At 44.3% G+C, this 15391-nt stretch overlaps 1 protein-coding gene across 1 annotated transcript; it reads right to left on the bottom strand.

Annotated features, from left to right (window-relative positions):
* Positions 1-399: 399 nt before the first annotated feature.
* Positions 400-15063, bottom strand: JPT1 (Jupiter microtubule associated homolog 1). Its single transcript, XM_044983669.1, has 5 exons — positions 14679-15063; positions 10578-10720; positions 9996-10093; positions 7306-7330; positions 400-1374 (listed from the first exon to the last, which is right to left on the bottom strand). Exons 1-5 carry the CDS (start codon positions 14732-14734, stop codon positions 1226-1228), a joined length of 471 nt encoding a protein of 156 aa, XP_044839604.1. The 5' UTR covers positions 14735-15063; the 3' UTR covers positions 400-1225.
* Between the last annotated feature and the right edge of the window lie 328 nt (positions 15064-15391).

Here is a 15391-nt window from a genome sequence, read left to right as displayed (position 1 = left end):
CGCAGAGAAGTATTTAACCTGTGGAACTCATTGCCACAAGTTGTCATTTGGATGAGATCTTCGTGCCATTCTGAGAGAATTACACATCTAGCTACTTTTTTAAAGGAATGTAAGCCATCATGCATCAGATCATGGGCTAGCCCTGGCTGACAGGATACTGAGTAGGTGGAGCACAAGAGTGATCAGAGATGACCCTTCCACCATTCCTATCTGAACTCCTGTGGAATAGTTCTTGATTTACAATCCCTGTATGTTTTTTGTTTATTTACACATATAGTTTAATTAAACTATTGATATAACAGATGAAAGCATTTCAAAGGAAAGATCAGGCATGCTGTACCAGTAGTAGATTGAGGCAAGATACAAATGAGAACGCTGAAATAAAACCCACACAGGAAACACTGCTTCAAAACTTCTATATTATTTACTTTTAAGCAACAGTCCAGCTTTGTGAAGTTACAACACACATTTTAAAAGGATGAGATTTTCACCTCATGGTCAAGCACCAGCATGATCATGCACAGCATTGAGTCATTTATAATAAAATGCCCTTGTAATTTTTACTTGAACAACTACTCTTGTATGATCCACACCTCATTCCACCTTCACCGGCTTAAGGTTGGGCTGTACACCCAAATCCCTCCCCAATATTAGGACAGGAGTCTCAGCCCTAAATATGTCACATGCCCCATTTCATAATGGTCCAACTCCAAGATACTCCTTGTTAAAGGCAGCATGGCATACACTAGATCACACTTCTGTACTGTTCTGAGACATTTACCACATGGAAGTCAATTAAGTTTTGGATAACCAACAGTTGTGTGCGGTGAAGGGGACTGCTCTCGTGGATTGTTTGCTGGCCTGGTCAACTAGAATTCTAAACCCTTGTAAAGCTGACTATAAGAGGTTCTAAAAATCTCCGTACAAAAACTCTCTAAGCACACTTAGAACCAATCTAGTCTCCTCTGAAATACATCACCATCCCTCAACACTTTCCCTCATGTTTACTACTAGAAAACACTCATGTCACTTCCAGTAGATTCAGGGGAGACCACAAAGAAATGGAAAAAACTTGTTCTTTTTTAAAAAAGAAATGGCAGTACATAAAGTGCTTCTTTTTAATGAAAGAAATTCGAGATGTACAGTCAGGCTCAAGTTGTGCAGTTCACAAGCATGGGGGGAAAAGAAACAGACATGAGTTCAAAACAGTCAGAAAGGAACAGGTTTAACCGAGGACTAGGCTGGACTTTCCACCAGGTGGATTTCTCCTGGATGGTGCAGGTACTGGTGCTACTGGGCTAGGAACAGGTGCAGCAGGCAGGGTTTTTTCTTCACTCTGGCCTGGAGCAGCTTCTATGTCAGCCTCAATGTTTTCTAGAAGAAAAGATTTTAGGGTGTTTGATATGGAAAAATAATAAGGGAAATCTCCAGCTCTCTCAGGTAGTCTCCCCCCCCCCCCCCAAGTTCTGCTTCAACATCTGCTGGCAAGACAGCATTAACTTTTTGGTGAGTAAAATACGTTTCCTCAAGGGACTATCACATCTTACACTTGGCTATAGTCATTTAGGGACCAATTTACTTCAATTGCCATCAAAACTGCACTTGCCAGCAATTCATGGCAAAAAGTAACTACAATTAGTATGATCATGCATAGGTGCTGTAACCAGGGTGCAGACCTGAAGTGGATTCCATCAGATATGGGGCTTATAGTTTGGTTCAGTGAATCCCAGCACCCCTACTATACAAATTGTTTCAGCACCCCTGTGGTCATGCATGTTATGGACCATCAAACCTGTTAATGGCTCCTAGTGAAGAGTCTCACCCTCAGCATGCATTGAATACTAAGCCACTACAATGCGGGTCTGAATGGGAGTTGTGCATTTAACAGTTTTAAATGCTACATTCACAGCGTAATACACAAACTGGAGCCACAGAATTTAGGCTGAGTGAGAAAATGCCTAATGAATCTCTTCCTAAATCTCTGTGGTCTTTGTTTACAAGCCTTCAATAGATTCACATTAAAGTGTGTGGACCTGCTTGAAGCTTACATCTCTTGACGAGAGTGCACCATTTCATCTAGTTCTAATGCTGTTAAAAGACCCTAAACAAGAACAAACATGCCCACACATGCAGGAACTGTACACATGTAGCACATTCATTAAAATTTTGCTTGCTAGGGATTCAACTCTATTGAGTTTTCTATTAATTACAGTCAGTTATCCAGCTTGTCTCATTCATAGCCATTGACATTTCTGGGAAACGAGTTTTAATTATGTGAATCTTTGTGCAAGGAGGGAGGCACCTAGATTAGCTTCTGCTGCAGCTTGTGACAGCTTCCATAGAGTTGTTCTAAGAAAACAGAGGGTCTGCTGTTCTGGGACAATCCAGGTAGTTAATCTACTATTTGTGGGAAAATGTATTGGAATTTCAGGGGAAGGATGTCACGTTTGCTCAAAATCCAGCATGTGTGCTGTGAAGTTCAAGAAAAAGCTAACAGAAAATGCACCCCTTCCCCTCCCCCCAATTCTCAGCTATTCAGAGGTCTAGTCTTGATTACTTAAGTTTATTTCAGAATTTTTGGAAGTTTGAAGAGGATTGGCGGCTTTGCTGTAACTAAACAGAATAGGTCAAGGTTGAGGGGCAATAAGCAGTGGTAGAAAAAACCCCACCACACCCCACTCCTTTTGACAAATCAATCAAGTCTTGTTTTGATGAAAGATTCCTGTTGGACAAAGTTTATTATTCAAGTCTGTAGACTAAATGAAAGGTATTTGATCAGCAAACTTTAATCAAGAACACAGCTTTGAGCAGGGCATTTTAAACATCTTGAAGCAAACTTCACCTATGTGAGACCAAGGGAAAAGAATGAATTCTTATGTTGATGCATCAGAAATACATACAAAGTCCCAATGATCCAGCAAAGAGATTAAGCTTCTCTTATATAGTAAAATCTGCAGTAACAATGCATGATTAGAAACTGACTAGGTAAATGGATCCTACACTTTACAGAATTCTGCAGAATTACAGGTTACATCCATATTCCTTTGAAGCAACAGAAGTTTGAAACAGATTAGAAGAGCCACTGTTTCAGACCAATGTACTACACACAATAGTATGTACAAGTAAGCCAAGTGCTGTTTATTGCAATGGTGTTCTCAAGCTTTTCCAGTCTTGATCATATCTTACATCTAGCCTCATCAACACCCCTATGGCAGCTGGAGCCACTGTTGTGGATAAGTGGTTTACACTGATGTATCAACTGGAAGTGAGATCCAGCAGCTCTCCAGGTCACTGATAAGCCATGCCTCCAAACTGGTCGAAGTAGACGCTGACAGTTTCTTCCTGACATTGTCAGAAAATAGCCCTAGTTAAAATACTAATAAGACAAATTTATTTGAAAGAGCAAATCTGGATGTTAAAGTGGAGACATAATCTAGAATATAATGATTTACTACCAGAGCCATTAGCTCATAGGCTCATTTAAACCAGGCAGCAGACTTCAAAATTCTATGGAAGCCTCAGGCTGACAACATCCTTAACTCATGCACAGCAACCTACCAGCCTACTCAGCAGAACTGAGAAATATGGCACAGACTGCCAATTCATACTGAGAACTGAATGCTCTATTGTCTGCACTTTAAGTGACCAGTAAATGAATCCTATGAACCCAGTTCTTGGAGCCATAATGCAGACAGATTATACCCTTTTGAAAACAAGTTTTTCCTTGAGGACCCAATGAGATTTTATCTTGAAGATGTGTATATCTGATCAATGTAAAACCAGGGTCTACTCAGTGTAAGCAAAAACTGAAGATTTACTAAGCACTCAAAGCAACATTGTTCTGAATTAAGACAAGCTGCTTTATGATGAAGAGTGAACAGAATTGTTCTGGGATGGGGATGGACTAGATTTGAATATGATCCATTTTAGAGCGTATCCTTTGAGAAGACACTTACCCTGTAGCACCACCCCAAACTGAGATGGTGAACTTTAAATGCAGAAAACTTTGCCCTTCAGAGGTGTCTAAACTCCCTTCTCCGTGAACCATTCAGAAACCAAAGAGATTATACAATAAATATCAGAACAAGAGTGGAAATATGAGCAACATGGAACATTCACATGATAGGAATATCAAGAGATTGTGAGATAGCTCAGTGACAGTGCTGTGCAGTTCTGACCATACTCTATTTGCCTGGGGGTATCCACAGCAGATTAAGGGGGCGGGGGGTGAAGAGGAGAAATGGAGTGATTTGCCAGGGTTCACAAGGGACTTTTCACTCAGGAGGTGCCTTCCTAGCATTTCTGCTCTTGCTTTGGAAGAGAGAGTGTAAGAATCTCTACAACTCAGGTCAATGGCATTAGGTTTAAGTCTGAGTGGTTTGCTTGTGGCTGGTCAGAATAAGTTGAAGACAACATTTATTAAACCAAAACACTTTCCAGTAATGTTGTGTCAGGAAAACCAACTCCAGTTCACTTGCTGCTTAAATGGCTGTCTACTTCACTGACATGGCCATCTACAAGCAGCAAACCTAGAAGTGAGAAATGGGTTGACTGACTATCGAGTGCAGTTGGAAGTAACTATTCTAGTAGTCCTGGAGTTTCAATTATAAGCAGAGCTACAACATGAATATTTTGTACCAGTCAAATTTGCTGCTAGTAATGGTGTTGGCAAAATAGAGTGAAAGTTCATTCATAAAAGTATTGAAACTCATGCTCTTGCCTCAATAATTTCTAATCCTGGTCTCAGAGCCCAGCACTGCAATGCTAATTAAGCCACATTAGTAATAGCTCACAGGTCAACATTAAGGAAAGCTGCATAGTTGAGTCAGCGGCATTAGATACTCTTTTCACACCAACACTTGCTGTTTGGCTACCAGATGTCAAACCCAGCCCATAACTGCTACTTAAGAAAGAGGAAAAAAATTTTCTCCTAAAACCTTTAAGGGGAAGTCCTTTCAGGAAATGTAACTGTTAACAGCTTTGCTGATCTTCATCCTGAAGTTAACGCTTACAGGTGTGGGAAGTACTGGGGTAAAAAGAAATGAATATTTGTTCTAATCAGGAAATGGGCTATTTCTAGTGTAAATTTAAGAAGGTGGGAAAGGCACCACACTTCACCTAGACCATGGAGGAAAAGACTAATTGTGATTGAAGGCATGAATGCTTTTCCATATTTACATGGATTCTTTTGCTAATAAACTCCTGCTCAGCAAATAAAGAGGAGTTAAGAATCACTTTACGACTATACTTGTCCTTGAGTCTCCCTGCCAATTTGTTGTTTTTCAGCAATCATTTCTATTTTTAAAGAAATCTGTTGGTGTGAAAGGACCACATGGAAATGGAAACTATCTACATTGGTAGAACTGTGAAAATTACCAAGTGCCATCCAATACACAAAATTCAAAATACAGAAAACTTACTAGGGTTATAGAAAACACTTATTACAAGTATTGTTTAATTTGATGGTAACCATTTTTGTCCTACAAGGAAAGGCAAATAATTTCTGACTTGAGTCCCATTAGGTTTGCCCAATCCTGAAGAGGTTTTAGCTAAATCTACTTGGTCACTGAGGAACTAAGAGATTCAAGCTGCCAGTGCCCCTAATGACAGACCACAAGGCTTTCAGTGACCTCCAGATGGAGAAAAGGCACTGTAATTCAGCTTCTCAGGAGGAAGCATACCCTCAGAGCATGAATAGCAAGGCTATTCAGATGATAGTCCAATAAAGTTGAGTGCTAGACCAAGAGAAAAACTATTAGCTTAATGAATTTGGAATCAGATTAAAAATGTCATGAATACACATGAAACAAGAGCAAGCCTATGGTTTCCAAGAGGCTTGTCAAAAGATTACATTAATATTAATAGCACTTTCAATTTATAATCAAATACCAATTCCACTTAACAGTCACCCTCCTCAAGGGCCACAATTAAGAGCCTTAATGGGCACAGGGTAGACACCATTGCCCTAAGGAATCTCACACAAATCCCTATTGTTATTGAATATCCATTTGGCTTAGTGAAGAAAGCTCAGCTTTGATGAAAATATGAACCTTATGAGTGCTCTGAAAGTCCCTTCTGGAAGCATGTAACTGACTCATGTTCAAGTGTGGCTCTTTAATATGTTCAGTTTCAAGTGTGCAAATCCTGTCTGACCAGAGGAGTGTTGGGAACTGCTTATTCATTCTGGATCAGAGTTGCAAGTGCCACGTTTTGCAGGTACTCATTGACTATTAAACAGATGGATTTTGCTTCTTGTGATTGCCGCCAACTTGGGACACACTGGCAATTACCTTCACTCTGAGACAAAGTCTATCCATTTATTGGGCACTTGGCTCAACAGCTAAAAGACCATTTTTGCCTGTATAATAGCATATACTGGATAAATAGCTACAAAGATCAGCAAGACTTAGTCACATTTCATCTCACTTTATTTTGAATTTACTCTAAACAAAACTAAACCCACAATTTAATATTTACATGGTGTCTGAACTCAGTATCTTTGAAGTGTCAGCAAAACGTTCAGAAACTAAAGTCACTTGCAAAGCTTCATCTACATTGATTTTAAAATCCTAGTATTAATGATCCATTGTGGCATCCCCGATACACCTCTACCTCAATATAACATGACCAGATAACACATAAATTTGGATGTAATGCGGTAAAGCAGTGCTCGCACAGGGAACGGGGGGGGGGGGGGGGGCGGGCGGGCGGGGCGGGCACTGTGATAGAGCAAAGCAAGTTCGATATAACGCGGTTTCACCTATAACACAGTAAGATTTTTTTGGCTCCCGAGGACAGTGTTATAGTGAGGTAGAGGTGTAATTAAGGATGCTAATAATGATTCTTAGAAAAATTCATAACTCCCATAGTCACACATTAAGATTTATTTGATTTAGGTTAAATAAAATGCAGGTATTAAAGTTAAAATGGTACAGTGCAGCAGTTAATACATCTAGGGATTGTCCCTCCCCCAACTCCATTTCCCTTGTAACATGGGTTTCAAGTTAATCCATTAGTCCCAAATGCAGACTTCTTGGCACTAACTGTACTGTTGGCGAAGGAACAGGCTGACCCCCCAAATTCACTGGGTTAAAAACAAAAAACAGAGGCATTCTACAATTAGATTCCATCTAAATCTAACCAAATATTGGAAATATTAAAGTCACCACCCTTTTGAAGGATCTAAGATAACCACAGGCTGGATTATATTCAATATCTCCTTCCAACACCTCAAATACACCAGAACTTTATTTGTTCCTGAAAGACTTCTTACAGGTTAGACACCAGAAAGGGAGAGTTACTCACCAAAAGTTTCACTGCTTTCCACATCCTAGAAGAGAGAACACACATTATTTCCTGTCCTTTGCAATGCATTTTCAATATTAGATACAGTGTGCAGCACTGAATGCCAGGCCCCACGTAGGAATGACTGCTAAACAAAGCTAGTCTAGCATGCTTCTCTATGCCTAGCAGAGCCCTCTGAGTTGTGGGAATGCAGAAACAGGAAGCAATCTTGGGATGCTGGATTTTCCAGATCAGATGTCAAGGTGGCACTGTGCACAATGCATGTATTCTGCTGATCAGAAGAAACATTGAGAGTCACACCTATGGAGGTGGTATATTCAACCAAATTTCTACAATGACATTTTGCCAACTGATCAGAGAAACGAGTCAGACATGTCTGTATTTAAAAAACACAGATATGTCCATTTATAAGAGCATAGTGGTAAGAACTGAACTGGGCATAGACCAGGGGTGGGCAAACTTTTTGGCCCAAGGGCCACATTGGGGTTGTAAAACTGTATGGAGGGCCAGGTAGGGAAGGCTGTGCCTTCCCAAACAGCCTGGCCTCCTGCTGCCCCCATCCAACTCCTCCACTTCCCACCCCCAACTGCCCCCCCTCAGAACTGCTCCCAAACCCCCCCCCCTCCGTGTCCCCTGACTGCCACCCACCCCGGGATCCCACCCTCTATCCAACCCCCTCCCGCTCCCTGACTGCCCCAACCCCTATCCACACCCTTGACAGGCCCCCTGGGACTCCTACACTTATCCAACCCCCGCCCCTTTCCTGTCCCCTGACCACCCCCCCACCCCATCCAACCGCCCCCTGCTCTGTCCCCTGGAACCCCCTACCCCTTAATCCAACCCCCCCGCTCCCCACCATGCTGCTCAGAGCAGCATGTCTGGCAGCTGCGCCGCCTGGCCAGAGCCAGACACGCTGCTGCACTGCCCTGTGGGAGCGCACAGCCCCACCACCCAGACTGCTGCCTGTGCGGTGGCATGGCTGCAGGGGAGGGGCCGGGGGTTAGCCTCCCTGGCCAGGAGCTCAAGGGCTGGGCAGGATGGTCCCCCGGGCCAGATGTGGCCCATGGGCTGTAGTTTGCCCACCTCTGGCACAGATGCTACTCTCACTCTAGAGGCCAGAATTACAATGACATGGAGAACTTGTCTTGTGCCCATATGTGCAGGAACCAGATGACTACAGCACTAGTCCAATACTATTTATCTAGCATCTTTCATTAGAAAGAGTTCACTTTGATAAAATAAAATGTAGCTTGTGTAAAGTTAATATAATGTAGGTAATTATTTTCAGTTTGTCCCCCGTCTGCTCTAGGAAGTTTACACACCCATCTCCACGACACTGGCTCTCTCAAAAGGTGGCTCACCTTCCACTCAGTTCCAATTACATTTTCTGTAACAGCATTGAAAAATTTCCTTACTTAAGCAGATAGATAGTTTAACACCAGGTTGGGGCCAAAAACAAAACTGGTGCTGGCAATCGATACAGTACTAGGTCATTTCCCTGATGCAGATCAGCCCTTTAACAGTGAGCTAATGAATCTTAACAGAATTGTGTGCCTGTAGCTCAGGTGTAAGCTGATACAGCTCCATTGACGTCAATAGAATTACATAAGGCAAGCTGAAACATGTATATGTACCTCTTAAATTCTGGACTGGACTACATTATACTAGTTTAAACCGTTTGCAGATACAGCTACTGTGCAAGTGAAGCATTCTGTGGGATTGGAATTATGTTCACAAAGTCAACCTCTGCAGGCTACAGAATATGTAATACAATTAAACAGTTAATAGAATTAGACCAAACAGCTTACTTTGGTTTTCTGCTGCAACCACCAGCCGCTATGTTCCAGTTTAGCAAACAAGACATTTCCTACACTCAAGTCTTGTTGTGGATCAAAAAAGTCAACTTTAATCTGTCTTTGTGACTTAGATGCCATTTAAATAGGAGTCACAACAACAGTAGGTCTCCAGACACTTATCTGTTGTCCTATCATCATACCTGGGGGCTATACTTTGCCCAGTTTATCTTTTCTTGAAAATTGCTGAATTTTAGATTGGGAGAAGACTAGTTTTTAGAATTTAATCACAGATGTGAAGTCTGCTTTAGCCTCCCCAATTTTGCTATGTACAGAGACTACTCTATATCTTATTTCTTCAGGTTTTGGAACCACATACCAAGCAAAAACCTGTGCTAATAGCGCAGTTCTTTGTCTCCCTCCCAAGAAGCTAGACCACGTACAGAGGCTAATGCATCTGCTGCCCCCTGTAGATGACAGCCAGGGAACTCATTACACAAGCATCCAGGCTACTTGTTTTACACTCCAGCTGGCATATCACACACACACACACACACACCCCCACCCACCCTACCTTGAACTTTACAAGCAAATGCTGGTAATGATATTGAACTTGTGGCTAAGGCACAGGATTTCCTCATCTTTACCAGATTTTTGCAGTGGGACAAGCCAGAAAATTTTACTGAACACCCAGTTTAAAAATGTATAACTCAGTGTTTAGTTTGATTGCCCACAGCACGTTAGAAGTGCAGGGAGATTTCACGCTTTCTCCAGGTAGAAAGTAAGAGGCCACAATAAAGCCACCTACCCGCCTTTAGGCCCTTTTCCTACCATATAATCTTACTAGCAGTGGTTAAGCAGCCACAAGCACAGCACATGCTTTTGATAGTCACTGACCTTTGGATCTACAAAGTCCCCACAGTTTGCATCAGAAGCGTTTATCCTTTGTGGTCCAGATGGTTCGGAATCTTCTCTGACACCTTTGGGCATGGCCCCTGAAAGCAGAAGTTTGTCTTAGTTAGAATGTAAAAACAGCCTACAAGAAAGCAGACTGGCAGTGTTATCCAAAGCTTTATTTCTGATGAACCAGCAAAATCCTAGCAGGCCAAGATTTCATCCTAGGCATCTAGGCTTTTCACTGCCATATTAAAATGGCTAACAAACATTAGTGAATCTATCCTCACAGTCTCAGCACTGAGGGAGAAGTACTACTGTTTCCGATTTACACAGAGAAACTAAGGTCCAAGGTCACACAGAAAATGTGTGGCAGAGATGGGAAATTAGTTCCCATTGCCCAAATCCCAGTCCAGTGCCTTAACTACTAAACCATCTTTCCTCTGTACTATGAAGTCATCAGCTGCATCCACTACAGGATGCTAATGATTCTGCTCCACAGCAAGGGGTCACTCTCAGACTTTTCTATAAAAGATTACAAAATTAGAATAGTCGCTAGACACTGAAACCAGAGTGAAGCTTTACCTGTTGAGCCAGCCCTAGAAATTGGATTCTCTTCAGGAAGACCAAAGATGTTGGATGCCATTTTGTTCCTTCGCACGGGCTGCTCTTTTGGCAAATCAAAGCTCAAGTTGAAATTGGAACCTCCACCTGGAGGGCGCAGTACCCTGGAGAAATAAGATTGTCACATTGAATCTAGTTCAAGAATTTTACCACCAGTGTTAATGAAGTATTATACAAAAGGTGGTTGGGTAAGCAATATAATAGAATCACATGGGTTAAACAATGGGTTACATTCAGCCCAGTTTCATATAGTGTTCTAAAGCTACTCATAAGGCAATCAGATTTCACAATCAATTCCTAAATAACACTGACTAGCACTGTACTTGTTGGCACTCAGAAGCCAAGCACTAGATGGGCACCAAGAATGGGTTACATTTGTAATTCACTCCTGGACCTACAACATACTTCAGGACAGTACAAAGATGTTTGTTCTGTCACTGCCATTCATATTTTTGGTGGCTAATCAGAGGACTGTAGAGAGACTGTACAATTCACAACACTAAATATTAAAGACAGCCAAACAAGGAAAAATAGAATAGTCAGTTCCATTTATCCTTGTGTCCCGGGAATCAGTGAAAGAGGTGACATTTTTCAAACTCAGAGCCAAAAAAGCCGTCTATTTATCTCAGAGTCCAATCTTTCAACTACTAAACAGCCAAATTCATTAGAACACCCCATCAAAATTAATCTTGAAATGAGCAATGTGGCAAAGACCAACATTTGGCTCATGAACCACTGTACTATTTGTACCACTGATCATGTCTAGGTTCCAGACTCTTCTATTTGGAACTGTTCCAATATTTTTAAAACCCAAACATGCAGCAGGTTCCTGAATTAAGAGATGAGCCAAAAAGCTTTGAAGTAAAAATTGCTTGAGTGCCATCTGTATTGAGCAGGGATTATGAAGGGGCAGAGTTTAGCTGCAAAGCAAAAAAGTCCTGGTATGTCTATAGAGCTCCAAAAAAGCATAGATCTAGCAGTGAGCTCTTGATCAGGAAGTCACATGAAGAAGCCTTTTTGGTACCTCCTCCTGAAAGTCAAGAAGTGAAAGCAAGAAAGCTCAACACTTATGGCTGAAGGAATTCAAAGCTTGTTTTCTTCAGCATAGCATCCCTTTAGCTCAAACGTAACAGCTGAGAAAAACCAAAGAAATCTCAGATTACCACCACTTATGAGGCTAGATGAGAAACATGAACAGCGCTCAGCCAAAGTTCAAAATACTGACAAAGTTGTCAATTCAGATTATCAAATGAAGTTGCTTTCATATAAAGTTCAGATTCAAGTTAGGAAAAGTGAGACAGTCCTATGATTCTATAATAGTGAAGTAGACAGCATCCCAATCCTTTTTTAGTGCAGTTTCCCAAACTATTGGTCCTTAACCTACAGTTCATAGTAGAAAGGTCTGCAGAGTCTCACTATGCAAAAATTCAAACACAAATACAGCAGAGCTGGCATAGTGAGCCTTTGACTCATATGGATGACCACTGCCAGGAATTAATTCTGATCTTTCCAGACCTTAAGCTTACTATACTAAAGGCAGAACACAGGACATCAATCACTTCTTTACCCCGCTAACCTCAAATGCAGCATAATGGCAAGCAACACAACACCTATATAGGTGTGAATTCATTTGTTTCATATCCTAGAACTGAACTGAGTTTTTAAAACTTATTTGTAAGAAATCTTTAGAGGGGAATACTTAACAATTGCACTGCTCCTTAGCATATAGTGGAGATTCTGTACAGAATCCTATTCTCCCCTACAAACTGAACATACAGTAGGGGAATCCAGACTACCGAGTAGATTAAAAGTAACAGCTTTTAAGAATCCACATATACCTTTATGATTTCCTACTCCCCCTTTCTGAGGTATGTAGTTCGGTAGAACTGTTCAGATAATCCATTAAAAATCATCTATTTAATCTTATATTTGATAGAAATTATCCTTCTAGGGAAAGTGTTCACATGTGAAAACTTTATTGTCTTCCAAGCCATCAGGTGCCACATTTATTAGTTCTTAGAGCAGGGTGTTCAAACAAGGGCTTGCAACCACAACCCATATCTCCCCCTACTTGACAGGGCAGTGACAATCATTTCTTCGGCAGACTGATGTCAAATAGACTTAAGACATCCTGGTGAATCAAGCAGAAATACAAAAGGGTAGCCAAGCAAACTGCTAAGTGTAGCTTCAACATAAGGTCTGAACAGCTAAGGGTGAACTGAAAAGCTTTTTAGTCATAACCCAACCCTAGGATTTTGCATTTGCCCTGCAACAGCTGACAGCCACACTTTCAGAAAGGTACTGCTCTGTGCATGAAATCCAATGAAATGTGTAACAGGCTGAGAAAACCTCACCCCCATTAAGAAAATGCTCTTAAAGAGAGAGACCTTTTAAATTCCCAAATCCTCACTAGGAAATTTTTGCATGTTTAAAACAATGGCTTGCCAAAAAACATCTGCCTCAGTTCCACCCTGCCCAGAAGAGCATGATTTATACACTGCCTAGTCTTACACTGCAGGACTGAAATACATGAGTTCAATTTAGTTTGAGAGGATTCTTAAGAAATGCTATGCATTAAGTTCTTTGTTTCTAGACAAACCGTGCTCTTTCTTGTTCCCTCATTCCTTTTTCTATCCCTTTTCTACAGCAGTCTCAAGCCCTTGTTTCCTGCCCCCTCAAAATGGCTCCCTATGTGGGAACCCCCCCTCCAAGAACAGCCAATGCAACACTGCAGGTTTTGATCAGCGGAGAAAGGATGTTCAGTGAAGTAGTGCCTTCACTTTCCCCCAGCACTGGAGCATGCTCTTTGAGATCTAGCTGCCTGTTATTTCAAATGTATTACGGTGCACAAAGAGCTTAACAATATAGACACCTTAAACCCTGGCAGGATCAAATCTTCCATAAAGTTACAGCAATTGTCTCCGAATAGGAGCAGCCTCTTAGATGAATGCGTGATGAGTTACAAGTGAACCACTGCTCCCTGCTCAGGTTAACAGGTAGAGAGGCTACAGACAAGAGACAATAGAGCCTGCTCCAGCCCCACCCAGTATGGGAAACCCTCCCGGGGCAGCACCGCCAGAGTAAGGAACAAGATACTAATAGAGAAGCCAAGCGGCACACGGGACTGCAGGGAGGACGGTGCCGGGGTTTTGGGGAGGGACTGAGAGGCGAATCCGGCTGCGTGGCTGGCAGGCGAGCTTCCTTCCTTTGTTTGGAGAGCAGCTACAGCCGCCCGCAGCAGCCCGGGGCGGGTCTGCCGCGATCCCAGCCCTGCTGCCGCTCATCCCCAGGCAACTGCGTCAGGGCTTCGCAGCGAGAAAAAGCGAATCCCGCGGGCAGCACATGCCGGCTGGGTGCGGCCGCATCCCCGGGAGAGCACTCAAGGCACCGCACGGCTGGACCGGAGCCCCCCGCCCCAGGGACGGGGCTTTAAAGCGTCTTGCCTCCCCCTGAACGCCCCCCATCTTTCGGGAGAGGGAGCCCCTCACCGTAGCCCCAGGGAGGGGGATCCCTCAGCGCCCGGCCCCACCACCGCTGGCTCACTCTGACGGCCCGGCCACAGCTCTTCCTCCCCCCGGGCAAACGGTCCCAAAGGGCAGTCAGACCTGTCCCGCCCCCCCCCGACTCCCGGGCCCACTCCCCCGGAGCCCCGCACTGACCCTCCCCCCCCACCCCGACTCCCGGGCCCACTCCCCCCGGAGCCCCGCACTGACCCTCCCCCCAATCCCGGGCCCACTCCCCCCCGAGCCCCGCACAGACACCCCCCCCGACTCCCGGACCCACCCCCCCCCCGACTCCCGGGCCCACTCCCCCCGGGCCCCGCACTGACACCCCCCCCAGAGCCCCGCACTGACACCCCCCCCCGACTCCCGGGCCCACTCCCCCCGGAGCCCCGCACTGTCCCCCCCCCCCCCACTCCCGGGCCCACTCCCCCCGGAGCCCCGCACTGACACCCCCCCCCCCGACTCCCGGACCCACTCCCCCCCGAGCCCCGCACTGACACCCCCCCCAATCCCGGGACCACTCCCCCCGGGCCCCGCACTGACCCCCCCCATCACCGACCTGGAGCTGTTCCTGCCGTTGGGGTCCACGCCCTTGTAGGTGGTCGTGGTGGTCATGGCGGGGAGAGACGAGCCAGAGGCCGGCAAGATGAATTCCACTCCCCGCTGCCGGTGACAACTGCTGCAGCCGCCGCCGCCCCCTGCCCCAGCAGCCGGTTTTATACCCGCTAAAAGACGCGCCCCCCTCCGACCATCTCATTGGACGGTTCAAACCCGAGCCCATCCGCCGTTGGGCAAAGAGCCGCCACTCTGTGCTTTGTCCCGCCTCAGACTCTATTCTGAGTGGTAAAAGGCCGCCCTCTTTCCTGCCCCTAAACTTGATTGGTTGAGAAATACGTTCTCTCACAGACGATCGTCGGCCTTTGGTGCCGGTGCCCCTTTGTTGCTGAATGGAAAGACTGGCTGTCACTCACCTGACTCGGTTCTGATTGGCTCAACTACAAAGTCCAGACAAATTCTGCTCTCTCTCCACAGCTTTTCCCTTATGAGGGGGCAAAATTGGAACCGTGGGATCCCCACACAGGGAGTGACTGGGCCTGGCCTAGCTGCACTACAGTGGGAGGTGTGGGGCCACAAATTTAATCTTTAACCCAATCACCACCAAATGCCTCAAAACTGCTTTCATGCAGCTGGTGCTGTCTCAGAAGGTCACCACATCATGATCTCATGCCATGTCATTGCCTCCAAAGGTCATCTTCCTGTGATGCAATGTGA

The sequence above is a fragment of the Mauremys mutica genome, chromosome 12 (assembly GCF_020497125.1).
Source record: "Mauremys mutica isolate MM-2020 ecotype Southern chromosome 12, ASM2049712v1, whole genome shotgun sequence".
Taxonomy (NCBI): Eukaryota; Metazoa; Chordata; order Testudines; family Geoemydidae; genus Mauremys; species Mauremys mutica.
Note: the sequence above shows the minus strand (reverse complement) of the source record. Positions and strands in the feature narration are given on the sequence as shown.